This window comes from Ranitomeya imitator, chromosome 5 (genome assembly GCF_032444005.1).
Source record: "Ranitomeya imitator isolate aRanImi1 chromosome 5, aRanImi1.pri, whole genome shotgun sequence".
In the NCBI taxonomy this organism is placed as follows: Eukaryota; Metazoa; Chordata; class Amphibia; order Anura; family Dendrobatidae; genus Ranitomeya; species Ranitomeya imitator.
In genome coordinates this window covers 658,491,155-658,505,747 of record NC_091286.1, presented here as the reverse complement: position 1 = coordinate 658,505,747, position 14,593 = coordinate 658,491,155, and the positions used below count along the sequence as shown (strand labels likewise).

At 44.8% G+C, this 14,593-nt stretch overlaps 1 protein-coding gene across 1 annotated transcript in view; it reads right to left on the bottom strand.

Moving 5' to 3' along the window:
* Positions 1-14,340, bottom strand: part of TNFRSF21 (TNF receptor superfamily member 21) — an 89,796-nt gene extending 75,456 nt beyond the window's left edge. Inside the window, exon 1 of the mRNA XM_069728192.1 lies at positions 14,030-14,340. Coding sequence (XP_069584293.1) covers positions 14,030-14,101 — 72 coding nt within the window. The 5' untranslated portion in view covers positions 14,102-14,340. The remainder of the gene's footprint in view (positions 1-14,029) is intronic.
* Between the last annotated feature and the right edge of the window lie 253 nt (positions 14,341-14,593).

Genomic DNA, 14,593 nt, shown 5'->3' with positions numbered 1-14,593 from the left:
CGCATGCGTTTTTTGCGCGTTTTTGATGCGTTTTTTTTTACGGACATTTCCCAATGCATTTTATAGTGGGAAATCCGCAAAAAGAAACGCAAAATTTAATGAACATGCTGCGTTTTTTACCGCGATGCGTTTTTTTCACGGAAAAAAACGCATCAATGTGCACAAAAGATGCGGAATTCTTTCTAAATGATGGGATGCTTATTGTATGCTGTTTTTTTTTTTTGCAGTTTTACAGTGTTTTTATTGCGAAAAAAACACGAAAAATCAGCAACGTGTGCACACAGCCTTACGGTATTTCTGTCGCAATTTTAATTTTTTTGCCCCATAACAGTCTAACAAATGTCCAGAAATTTGTCAGAGCATGTGCACGGGGTTTCCGAAAACACTAGTCACATGTACGGGGTGCAAATAGTTTGTGGATTTTGGGGCAGAACCAAACATGACAATGAGCGAACGTGCTCGGATAAGGTGTTATCTAAGCATGCTTCAGTGCTAAAAGATAAAAAAAAAGAAGAAAAATATGTTTGAGTCCTCGCGGCTGTTTGACAGCTACAACACATGCATGGATTGTTTGTTAGGCTGTCTAATAGCCATGAGACATGTAACCGCGGGGACTCAAACATATTATTAGACCATGCCGTAGAGACTCAGCACATGAGCATGGCGGATGACACCTCGCTCAGCACTAATAGTCAGGTATCGTAGAATCGCTGTACGTCAGAAGTATCCGAGAGCCGACACTCCAGTAAAAAATGCTGGAGGAAGCAGCTTAGCATCTTCCCACAGTCCAGACTCTTCACTGCCTCGCTCCAGTCAGTCAGGACCCGAGTCACACATCCGCTTACAAACTGACCACAAACAGCAGTGCAGATAGTTTTGCTTATCTGTTACTACAAAGGGATAAAAGGAAAGAAATAAAGAAAAAGAAAGAAAGAAAGAAAGAAAGAAAGAAAGAAAGAAAGAAAGAAAGAAAGAAAGAAAGAAAGAAAGAAAGAAAGAGAGAAAAAGAAAGAAAAAGGAGAAAGAAAGAAAAAGAAAGCAAGAAACAAAGAAAGAACAGAGAAAGAAAGAAAAAAAGAAAGTACAGAGAAGAAAAGACAGAACGAAAGACAGAAAGAGATAGAAAGCAAGAAACAAAGAAAGAAAGAGAAAAAGAAAGAAAAAAAAAAGCAGAGAAGGAAAGAAAGAAAAGACAGAACGAAAGACAAAGAGAAAGGAAGAACGGAGAAAGAAAGAACGAACAGAGAAAGAAAAACAGAAAGAAAGAAAGGACAAAGAATAGACAAAGAATAGACAAAGAAAGATACAGAGAAAGGAAAGAACAGCGAAAAGAAAAAGAAAAGAGACAAAGAAAAACAGAAAGAGAGAAAGACAGAAAGAACAGAGAAAGAAACAGAAAGAAAAGAAACAAAAGACAGAGAAAGATAGAAAATAGGAAAAAAAGAAAAAGACAGAAAAAAAAAGAAAAAAAAAAAAGGAAAAACCGTGAAAAAAAGAAAAAGAAAGAAACAAAGAAAGAAAGAAGAAAAAAAAAAGACCGAGACAGAGAAAAGAGAAGTTTAATGAAATGATCGTGCGATTTTTTCTTTTACTCAAGATATAATAAAGCACAAGAGCCAGTTATCGGCATTTTTGAATTTGCGCTGAAATTAAAATATTTTCATAAATTTAGCAAAATATCCGTCATTGCAAAAACGAAATTAAAAAAAAATAAAAAAAAAAGAAAGAAAAAAAAGGGAATTAAAAACCCAAATGATAAATGAGAGCCATTGATTAATGCACGCTTTGGTATTATACTCTGTTCACACCCAGAGCTGCATCCAAAAAGTCATCTCTGGTTCCAAAAGCATAAACTGCTCCTCGTCAGCCAAGAAGATGACAATCCGCGCCCCCATTATAACACCGCACAGGTCTCCCTCTCCCCTCTCTACCATCTCCCATTGTTAGTTTTCTGCAATCTATCGGTATTTTGTATGTAATCCCTTGGAATCAATGGCACTTTAAAAATAAATACTACTAGTGTCGTTCCTCTGTTATTCTTCCTGGAAATGTAGGAATAAATCATCAGCAGTCCCTTTGGGGTCAGATAATGATGCACCTACCATCCTATCAGAGATTATGGGTCTAACAAGGATTTATTGGTGTTAAACACTAACCAGGAGCTGTAACGGGATCGCAGCCATTTTTCACCCAGTCAGGACCATCAATAATACAGAAGGCTGATAAAGCTGAAGATACCGGAGGCAACGGGCAGCAGAGTCAGGCGGGTAAGTGAGCGTTGAGCGTTCTCTTGCGAGCCACCTCCTGAGCATTTATGCTTTTTTCCTGGAAGCATTGCTGAGTTTCCTCGAGAAGAATGGACAAGACGAGAGGCCACGGGGTGGTGGCCATCATTAGTAGCCACAGCTTCTTGTAGATCATTTTTCCACTGTAACTGGGGCATCTATAGAAGCCTCAGTTACAGGAAAATCCACCCTGTTTTTCTGCCACAAGTCTCTGGCGGGGCCGAGCAGTTGCACTATTCCTGGCAGACAATGGCTGATCATCTGATCGCCGCCCCAGTAAACGTGACTTCTATCTAGTGCTCACTGAACATTATGCAGCCGGCACAAGAGAAGGTAGAAGATGTCGGTAATAAACGGTTTGCCTTTCCCTCCAGGGTCCTTGGCTATTTCTGCCATCTGGAGACCAGACGCGATCCTGCTAAACTGCCGGAGCGGTATCGGAGCGACACCAAAAGATGCCACGGCAAACCTAATGCCTACACCAACCCCCGATAAAAGACAGTGGGTGGTCGAATCAAATAAAACACGTGTATGAGACCAGCAAGGGGCCATTGAGGCAGTATCAGTAGTGCCAATGGTCAAAACGAGAAGAACCAGATAATTCCTTTAACAAGCAAAAGCGGAAAAATCTACAGCACTAACAATAATAGAGCCTGATGGACCCCATCAATGACAATGAGGTCCACTAGGGTCCTTCTGAGCAGTCATGATGCCAACGCAAAGTCCAGGGTGTGGTTTCAAAAAAAATTCGATCAAACTCATTTATTTAGGCCACAACCATTTCTGAAGTATCAGCCAAGGCGTGAAGAACTTATGTTGAAGATGACGCCCACTCAAGAACTCAATGTTTCCTTTTAAAGGGAACCTGTCACCCCGTTTTTTGAGATTGAGCTATAAATACTGTTAAATAGGGCCTGCGCTGTGTGTTCCTATAGTGTATGTAGTGTACCCCGATTCCCTATGTATGCTGAGAAATAACTTACCAAAGTCGCCGTTTTCGCCTGTCAATCAGGCTGGTCAGGTCGGGAGGGCGTGGTGACATCGGTGGTTCTTCCTCAGCTTTACGTTGGTGGCGTAGTGGTGTAGTGGTGAAGACACAGCGCGCGATCTGCGCTGTAATCCCTTGCATCGGTGGGGGCGGCCATCTTCCTGGGGCCGCGCGTGCGCAGATCGAGTGCTCTGCTGCACGGGGCTTCAGGAAAATGGCCGCGGGATGCCGCGCGTGCGCATTAGAGATCGCGGCGGCCATTTTCCCAAAGCCGAGTTTGCATCTCGGCTTTGGGAAAATGGCCGCCGCGATCTCTAATGCGCACGCGCGGCATCCCGCGGCCATTTTCCTGAAGCCCCGTGCAGCAGAGCACTCGATCTGCGCACGCGCGGCCCCAGGAAGATGGCCGCCCCCACCGATGCAAGGGATTACAGCGCAGATCGCGCGCTGTGTCTTCACCACTACACCACTACGCCACCAACGTAAAGCTGAGGAAGAACCACCGATGTCACCACGCCCTCCCGACCTGACCAGCCTGATTGACAGGCGAAAACGGCGACTTTGGTAAGTTATTTCTCAGCATACATAGGGAATCGGGGTACACTACATACACTATAGGAACACACAGCGCAGGCCCTATTTAACAGTATTTATAGCTCAATCTCAAAAAACGGGGTGACAGGTTCCCTTTAAGGAAAATTATTATAATTACTTAAAGTTGAGGAAAAAGATTTGGAGGACCCTGGACCAGAGGTCACGTCGATAGTCTGTGGACAGATAGATCAGAGCCCTACGAAGCTCCTGGCATCACTACACCTCTTCTGATTAGTAGGCTTGGCACAACGTCATGCTCGAGATGATGTTGCACTAGGCCTTATAATCAGAAGATGTGCCAGGGATGCCGGCAAGTAGGAGGAGGTTTGTAGGACTCTGGTTCAGTAGTCATGGACACACAACATTGGCCATTAGACGAGGGTCCTGCGAAAAAAAAATTTTGTTCAACTCTATTAATAATTTCTGTAGAGCAGGTTAGCAAATTAATGGAGAAAGGGAAAAGATCATCATGGTAGTAAGGCCACGAACGAAAAGAAGAATTAAAGTAATCAGGTAATCGGTGGAGGTCCTGCTGTGGGGATACTGGACGCGATAATCCGCTTTATTCTACACACCTTCAAATGAGAAGAAAATAAAAACAAACCCATGGTGTAACGTATCTCCAAGAAACGATCACGGGAAGAGAGGACTTTACTCGGATGGGCGATAGTGGGAATCCACCGGTCACCAAGGACTAGATGGAAGGCATGATGACTACTTGTGGTTTGGAGGAGCACTCATATAGAGACCAGGCGAAGAAATGAGGAAACTCTACTGTTGGCATTGGAGAATCTTCGGTTTAGCACCAGGTTCCCATTGAAAATACAATGAAAAGTCTCGAAAATCAGAATCTGAAGTGTCTACTCCACTTCTTAGGTACATGGTGCTGCCCGGGCCAAGTTCAATACATCGAGTCCATAGCTTCCACCAAGTCCCTATATGGTCCTCCGAAGTTTATGGAGGTGATGGTCACCAGGTTGCAAACGTGCCCAATTCTTTCACGTCTTGGTAACTTTCCCCCCCATGGGCATATCCAGCACAGATGACGGACGCGGTCCAAAGCCTTCGACCCAGCTAGTTGGTATCAATGATTGCTTTTCCGTAAATAACAAGGAATTTGTCATTACCCTACTGCACAGATGACGGCAGAAAGCGTGCACTCATCATGGACAACGCTGGCTCTGATGGGATCTTCTACGATCTGTACACAACTGACCAACTCCCAGAATATCTACTGCTCTTTAACTGATTATTAGTGTACCGGAAGGACTACACACATCTCCCCAAAATATCTGTGTCACATATTATACCAGAAAGCTCTTAAAGGGAACGAGTCAGCAGAAAATTACTTTAAATCAAGTTTATGTTTCTTTTTTTTTTTTTCATACCACAAACAGTATTTAAATAAAGGAGGAGGTGAGCTGTGACATCACCTATTGTGAATGGTGGATCCTGTGTTATCTACTGTATATAGAGGTGTTATCAGTCATTGTACAGGAGGAGGAGGTGAGCTGTGACATCACCTATTGTGAATGGTGGGTTTTGTGTTATCTACTGTATATAGAGGTGTTATCAGTCATTGTACAGGAGGAGGAGGTGAGCTGTGACATCACCTATTGTGAATGGTGGATCCTGTGTTATCTACTGTATATAGAGGTGTTATCAGTCATTGTACAGGAGGAGGAGGTGAGCTGTGACATCACCTATTGTGAATGGTGGATCCTGTGTTATCTACTGTATATAGAGGTGTTATCAGTCATTGTGCAGGAGGAGGAGGTGAGCTGTGACATCACCTATTGTGAATGGTGGATCCTGTGTTATCTACTGTATATAGAGGTGTTATCAGTCATTGTACAGGAGGAGGTGAGCTGTGACATCACCTATTGTGAATGGTGGATCCGGTGTTATATATAAAGATCGTGCCCTCTTGGAAAGACCATTAAAAAAATTAACACTCAACAAAGAGGTCCAAATATCTTGCACCATATGGTGGATTATTTTCTTTAAAGCAGAAAACTCAGGATAGCTGTAGGCACAAATCAAGAGCAAAGACTGGTCATTCCTGACCTGGTGACGGGTCATCTTTAAAGAAAAACGTGTTTAAAGTGAAATGGAGCAAAGATCCCAAATTAGACAAGCTGTAGAAATACGGCGCTGTGTGACTGTATGTCCTATGGATATCTGTTTCTAGACCGTGCTATTCCTCTGTTATTCCTCCTGGAATAGTATGAATGAATTGACATCCCAGCTTTCTAATAGCTTGTGTTTCTACGTACTTAGACACACGTTTCGTGAATACGGTATATGCTATATGCATTTCCCGGAGGAATAACAAAACGCAGAGTTCTAAAATTATCACCATAATTTTTGGAGATGGGAATAAACGGCGCCTACAAGTGGAAACCGCGGCGGTGCAGAGAACCCTCTGTGCTGAATTACGAGAAAGTTCACATGTCTGCGGGGGACGGGTATAATTCACGTCGTAACAGACTCCATTGTCACTTAACAGGAATGCGTGACACGGATCGCTGCAGAAGCCGGATATCAACGCGAAGAAAACAAGCGTAAAATGCCAGCACAAAGTACGTGACTCATCCATGTCACCCGGCAGAGAGGGCACGGACCGGCGCCAGGCATCCGAATACCGCAAGGAAAAGCCACAGCGAACCTGGACCTGTCCTGACAGCAACATCCACCCACTTATCCCATACCAGCTGCCGAGACTGCAAGAAATTAGGAAGGTCACAGGGCGAAATCTCCAGCAGAGGAGAAGGGAAGCTGGGAGAAAGTTGGACCCCGGCTCCTTCATAAAAATGTATCCATAAGAGAGAGATATATATATATATATATATATATATATATATATATATATATATATATATATATATATATATATATATATATATATATATTTTATTAGATGGTGGCCCGATTCTAACGCATCGGGTATTCTATAATATGCATGTCCACGTAGTATATTGCCCAGCGACGGAGTAAACAGCACAGAGCCATGTATATATATAAAATGTATATATATTTTAAATTTACACAAAAATTTAAAATAACCAATAAATTTCGTTCAACTTCACTATTGTGTTCCACTTGTTGTTGATTCTTCACCAAAAATGTAAATTTGGTATCTTTATGTTCGATGCATGATATGTGGGAAAAGGTTGTAAAGTTCCAGGGGGCCGAATACTTTCACATGGCACTGTAATATATGTAAATTATATATATATATATATATATATATATATATATATATATATATATATATATATATATATATATATATATATACACACACACACATATATATCCATATATATATATATACATATATATACACACACACACACACACATTATCATAGATAATTCCTCGTGCATTCCTCAACCATGAATCTGCAAAAACCCTAGTCCATGCCCTCATCATCTCTCGCCTTGACTACTGTAACCTCCTGCTCTGTGGCCTCCCCGCTAACACTCTCGCACCCCTCCAATCTATTCTAAACTCTGCTGCCCGACTAATCCACCTGTCCCCCCGCTATTCCCCGGCCTCTCCCCTCTGTCAATCCCTTCACTGGCTCCCCATTGCCCAGAGACTCCACTACAAAACCCTAACCATGACGTACAAAGCCATCCACAACCTGTCTCCTCCATACATCTGTGACCTCGTCTCCCGGTACTTACCTACCCGCAACCTCCGATCCTCACAAGATCTCCTACTCTACTCCCCTCTTATATCCTCTTCCCACAATCGTATACAAGATTTCTCTCGCGTATCACCCCTACTCTGGAACCCTCTACCACAACACATCAGACTCTCGTCTACCATCGAAACCTTCAAAAAGAACCTGAAGACCCACCTCTTCAGACAAGCCTACAACCTGCAGCTACCACCGATCGACCAAACCGCTGCATGACCATCTCTACCCTCACCTACTGTATTCTCACCCATCCCTTGTAGATTGTGAGCCCTCGCGGGCAGGGTCCTCATTCCTCCTGTACCAGTTATGACTTGTATTGTTTAAGATTATTGTACTTGTTTTCATTATGTATACCCCTCCTCACATGTAAAGCGCCATGGAATAAATGGCGCTATAACAATAAATAATAATAATAATAATAATAATAATAATAATAGATGGATATTGTCAGATTGTGCTCGTAAAACAAGCACTTTTGCAATTTACTTCTTATTAAAATTTTCAACCGTTCTAAATTCATTAACACTTTTAATTCCGTTGCCTAAGAGACCGACCACCGCTGCTGTCAAGCGAGTAAACACTGCCGCTGTCTAGAGTGTAAACACTGCGCGGATGCTAGTCGGGATTAGGAGGTAACTGGCCGGCTTCATAACAGTGCGTAAAAACGCAATAGAAAAGAGATTGTAAGCACTGCACGTGATCTGTTCTCTAACAACGATGGTCGGTCTCCAAGGCAACGAGCTGTAAACAACCACACAAAAAAAGTTAGTGTCTTAATAAGCGGTAAATTGCAAAACTGATAGCTTGTTTTTACCAGCATTATCTAAATTCACAAATAATGCCCCCAAATCTGCTAATGGAAATAGATACAACTGGACAAGACTGATGATGGCCGCTCGGATCAGTATACAGAGCCTCAATCCGACCAAAGGTATGTAAGGACATGGGAGATCACTCTGAAGTGAAAGGGTCTGACCACTGATAATGATGCCCCGTAATTTTTTGTTTTGTTCCATCTCTAAGACACGGCCCCATATTTTCGCAATATAAATGCAACATGGAGAACCTCGGGGGCGGGGTCATCTTGAAAACACCCACAGAAGAGCTGAGGCCAACGCCCACTTAGCTAATAAAACAACAGAGATGAGAACGGTGAATCTCAGGAAGGGAGAGGCACAGGAAGAAATTAAAAACATCGCCAGATTCAGGAGAACACCGGCATTTACACCTTGTAAATAAAATTACATATTTAAGGAATGCGACAAGTTCTTTTTAAGAAAGGCATGGAGTCTTATGGACATGTGAATTAGCTCAATCCAGGAGGAACGGGAAAGTATTTCATTACTGAGACTTTTTGGAGGCAGTCACCCTTCGTTAGTGCCCAGCCCTTGTAACATGCCCCAGTCCTTGCACCTAATTCCTGGCAGGACTCCATACCCATCCTCCATTGCAACACAGTCCTGGGTCCATCAGACCTTCGTTTCTGCTGATCCTTGGGACATTATCCTCAAAAAGAGCGATTGAGTCAAGTTCAGAATCAATGTCAATCAGATGAACCGTTTTATGAATTGCGGCTCATTGATTGCTGGAGAAAGAGTCAAGATAAGAGAGGTCAAGACAAGGTTGTCTGTTATGCAGCTTCAGTAAAAGCCACTAAAAAAAAAAATCAAGTAAAGATGTAACGGGATCGAGTTTAATTAGATTATACTCCTACATTCTGTGTGCAGGAACCCTAGGATCAACACTGACAACTATGGCAGCAACCACGTTCTATCTAGAAGTCTTGGCCCCACAGTGACAGCTGTTTCTCTCTGTTCTTTGCAGTATAGACTGTGACAGACTGAGCAGAGTCATTTCATTATTATGTGAGAGTGGGAAAGTTAACGTGACCCTCCAACTCAAACCTAAACGTGACAATGCTTTTCCCATGCTTAGTCACCAGACCTGGTGCCCCCCGTTCTGTTGTCGTTGCCTCTCTATCTGTTTGGTGGTCTCATTCGCCTTTACTTCAAAATGGCCAATTTAGAGGCATGGGGAGAACTATAAGCAGCTTGAATCAAGCCTCTTCTGACTTTTTCCTGCCGGGGGATGAACATAAAACAGTCATCATTTCCCGGAAGCTCCCCACGTCTTTGCAGTGGCCATCATTTTGCAGCAAAGGCAAATAAGGCCACAAAGCAGACAGAGAGGCAACGACCTAGAGCACCATGTCTGGTGATTAAATATGGAAAATATATAGTCACACTAAAGTTCCACTTGCAGGGTCAATTTAACTTTCGAAGCCTAAAAATAATAATGAGATGACTCTGCTCAATGTGTCACAGTCTATGCTGCAAAGTCAAAAATATATTTTTTACTGTCCAGTGGTCAAAACATTTTTTGGATAGTAAGAGTATGGACATGTAGCTGCATTATATAAGATCCTTTTAAGTTGATGCGACAGATCAATATATCAGAGAAGTTGTCCTAAACTCACAACGTGCGATGCAACGGAAATCCTTCTCCTCCAGAACAATCTGTGAAAAAAACAAACACATCTGGCAACAAAACTGAGCATTTCTTTTCACGTGGAGAACACAAGAGACGATAAAAAATTACAACGGTAACTCTATAAAAATAATGACATGTTGCACAGTAACCGCCCGGAAGGTTAAGTAGTCATCTGGAGGGAGCGTCCTCCTGACAAAGCGACTCGTGTACATAAACTCTCAATAGAAGTGTCCTGGCCAACAACAACCAGCGTCGGGCTTATAAATGCTAAATTATCAGCACGTCCAGCGTGTCCACGTCTGAGTACCATCCTGGAGGCCCAGCGTGTCCACGTCTGAGTACCATCCTGGAGGTCCAGCGTGTCCACGTCTGAGTACCATCCTGGAGGTCCAGCGTGTCCACGTCTGAGTACCATCCTGGGGGTCCAGTGTGTCCACTCTGAGTACCATCTAGGAGCTCAGCTTGGATACACTGCATAGAACAAGCGGAGTTGGGCCCTGTTCCCAACAGAGCGCAGAGCCTCTGCACCAGTTGTGTTGAGGTTTCATTATCAACAGATTTTTCTTAAACGACTGCAGAATTGGTGCCATCTTCAGTTCTTGAACTGAGACGTTCTACATGACAGATCTGAGGATTATACCCACCCACAGACTATAGGGATGAGTGGTGCATTATAGGATTACAATAAGCCATAAACAATATTCTGCGCTCTATGCAGTTTGTAGGCACGAAATGTCCGGAGGTGAAGGTGACCGGGACCTGCACGTGGTCTGTGCAACAGCTCCTACATGATCTCACTATCTAATGATCGAAGGAGAGCAACACGTGTACATACATTACTGATCCTGAGTTACATCCTGCATTATACCCCAGAGCTGCACTCAGTATTCTGCTGGTGCAGTCACTGTACATACATTACATTACTGATCCTGAGTTACATCCTGTATTATACCCCAGAGCTGCACTCACTATTCTGCTGGTGTAGTCACTGTACATACATTATATTACTGATCCTGAGTTACATTCTGTATTATACTCCAGAGCTGCACGCACTATTCTGCTAGTGCAGTCACTGTGTACATACATTACATTACTGATCCTGAGTTACATCCTGCATTATACTCCAGAGCTGCACTCACTATTCTGCTGGTGCAGTCACTGTGTACATACATTACGTTACTTGTTATGACCTGGTGGTCAGGACAATAATGGACCTGGTGGTTAAGAGCACACGGAATGACCTGATAGTTACTGACAATATAGGACGAGCTCTGGGACGTGGGAACTCTGCTGACCGCAATCCCTAATCCTATCAACCACACTAGAAATAGCCGTGGATTGCTCCTAACGCTCCCTATGCAACTCGGCACAGCCTAAGGAACTAGCTAGCCCTAAAGAAAGAAAAATAAAGCCTACCTTGCCTCAGAGAAATTACCCAAAGGAAAAGGCAGCCCTCCACATATAATGACTGTGAGTAAAGATGAAAATACAAACACAGAGATGAAATAGATTAAGCAAAGTGAGGCCCGACTTACTGAACAGACTAAGGATAGGAAAGGTAGCTTTGCGGTCAGCACAAAAACCTACAAAAAGACCAAGCAGAGGGCGCAAAAAGACCCTCCGTACCGACCTAACGGCACGGAGGTACACCCTCTGCGTCCCAGAGCTTCCAGCGAGCAGTAAAAAACAAATTGACAAGCTGGACAGAAAAAAACAGCAAACAAATAGCAAAGAGGAACTTAGCTATGCAGAGCAGCAGGCCACAGGAACGATCCAGGAGGAAACAGGTCCAATACTAGAACATTGACTGGAGTGAGTCGGTGCGGAGGCGCTCCCTCTGCGTCCCAGAGCTTCCAGCAAGCAAGACAACAAAAATAGCAAGCTGGACAGAAAAATAGCAAACCAGAGAAAAACAAGCAGTCACTTAGCTTCTGCTGGGAAGACAGGTCACAAGAACGATCCAGGAGTGAACTAAACCAATACTGGAACATTGACAGGTGGCCTGGAGCAAAGATCTAAGTGGAGTTAAATAGAGCAGCCAGCTAACGAATTAACCTCGTCACCTGAGGAAGGAAACTCAGAAACACCCACAGCCACCAGAGAAAGTCCATAGACAGAACCAGCCGAAGTACCATTCATGACCACAGGAGGGAACCCGACAACAGAATTCACAACAGTTACTGATCCTGAGTTACATCCTGTATTATACCCCAGAGCTGCATTCACTGTTCTGCTGGTGTCGTCACTGTGTACATACATTACTGATTCCGAGTTACACCCTGTATTATACCCCAGAGCTGCACTCACTGTTCTGCTTGTGCAGTCACCGTGTACCTACATTACTGATCCCGAGTTACACCCTGTATTATACCCCAGAGCTGCACTCACTGTTCTGCTGGTGGAGTTGCTGTAAGCCCCCATGCACATTAGATAGTGGTTTTGCTGACAGCTCCTGGAGAAGAAATGGGCAGGCAGTCAGAAATCCAACATGTCGGATCCATCTGCCCCTGACACCCCGTCTGGAGAGAGTGGGCCCCCATACACACTGCTCCTCCCGCTGTCACCGGGATCATGTGACTTTTGCCTTCGGTTCTGTCTGATAACAAAAACAGGACTGTCTCTAATAGCAACTGGAAAAACATACCTTCCTGCCCATAGCAACCAATCGCAGAGCAGTTTTAATTTCTTAAAGAGTTCTTGAAAAATAAAAGCTGCGCTGTGATTGGTTGCTATGGCCAACAAAAACAGGTTCTCATCTACTCAGGTCATAACTCACAGTTGGTGTTGCCCGTAGCAACCAGTCACATTACAGCCAAAATTAATCTAAAAATAAAAGCTGGCCTCTGATTGGCCAAGATTGGCTCCCTGATGATTCGCAGGCCAGCAGAGGGTTTGCTTTCTGGAATGTACAGATGCCAGGGTGACAGTCTGCGGTGCCCATCAGCCACACACAGGTGCTCTTAAAGGTGATGGACTTGTGAGGCACCGGAGCCTCCAACCTCAAAGCCGCAGAGTCTACACACACTGCTGCACAACCTCTAATAATCCACCTACACTGCTGCAGAACCTCTTGATATTGTCATCCACTGCTGCACAACCTCTAATAATCCACCTACACTGCTGCAGAACCTCTTGATATTGTCATCCACTGCTGCACAACCTCTAATAATCCACCTACACTGCTGCAGAACCTCTTGGTAGTCTGATAAGTCACATACACTACTACAAAACCTCTAATAATCCCCCCTATACTGCTGCAGAACCTCTTGATATTGTCATCCACTGCTGCACAACCTCTAATAATCCACCTACACTGCTGCAGAACCTCTTGGCAGTCTCATACACTACTACAAAACCTCTAATAATCCCCCCTATACTGCTGCAGAACTTCTTGATATTGTCATCCACTGCTGCAGAACCTCTTGGAATCTCCAGACACTGCTGCAGAACCACTTGAATTTGTCATCTGCTGTTGCAGAACCCCTTACAATCCTCCTATACTGCTGCAGAACACCTTGAAATAAGCATGCACTGATGCAGACCCTCTTGACAATGTCATGTACTGCTGCAGAACCTCTTGAATGCTCATGCACTCCGCAGAACCTCTAAAAATTCTTATATGCTGCTGCAGGACCTCTTGGTATTCTCATGTACTGCTGCAGAACCTCTTGACGTTTTCATGCAGTCTACAGAACCTGGAAAAACGCTTATATGCTGCTGCAGAACCTCTTGGAATAGGATCTGTACATTGCACAGAACGTCTTACAAGCTGTATAAACTGCTGCGGAACCTCTTGGAATAGCCATAAGTCATTCCTGTAAATTCCAATACCACGGAGCTCTGTAGCCTGAGCCGCCCACAAAGAGGTTCTGCATCAGCAGCAGCATCATCATCCTCCCCATGTATAGGTGATGGTCCGGCCCCGCATACGGCGCACAATGGAGGCGGCACCGCGGTACTTACAGCCAGGAGGCAGATGCCCGCAGCAGCAGAGGTCCGGGGGCTGCAGCCCTCCCTCTCCCCGGTGCCCCCCATGTCCCGGGCGGTGTGGGGTTAGCTCATGCCCCGTGCAGGGCTCAGCAGTAGCCCGGCTGGGCGGAGGAGTGGCCGAGCTCCGGCAGGGCAGGCTGGCCGCGGGGCAGGGTGGCACAGAGACCGGCGGCCATCCCTGAGCCGGAGCCGCCGCTCTCACCGGCAGTAAGGGCAGCGGAGGAATGAGCCGACAGTGACAGGCGGCGGAGAGCAAGCGCACGACTCCGCCCACCCGCTGTGACGTCACAATGAAACTCAGGCTGGCCCCGCCCAGGTCCTGCGGCCACCATGAGCTCAGCGCGCAGTCATCGCCATTGTCACCTGCCCCGGCCGGGGAGAAGCAGCACCGGGACCGTCCGCACCGGGACCGTCCGTCCATGGAAAGGCCCTGTGTACACATAACACATGGAAATGGCCCCAAATCATCACACAGCGGGGGTATAACCCGCCGGGATCAGAGGTGTGATGGGCAAAGATGATGGGAAGGCAAATTAT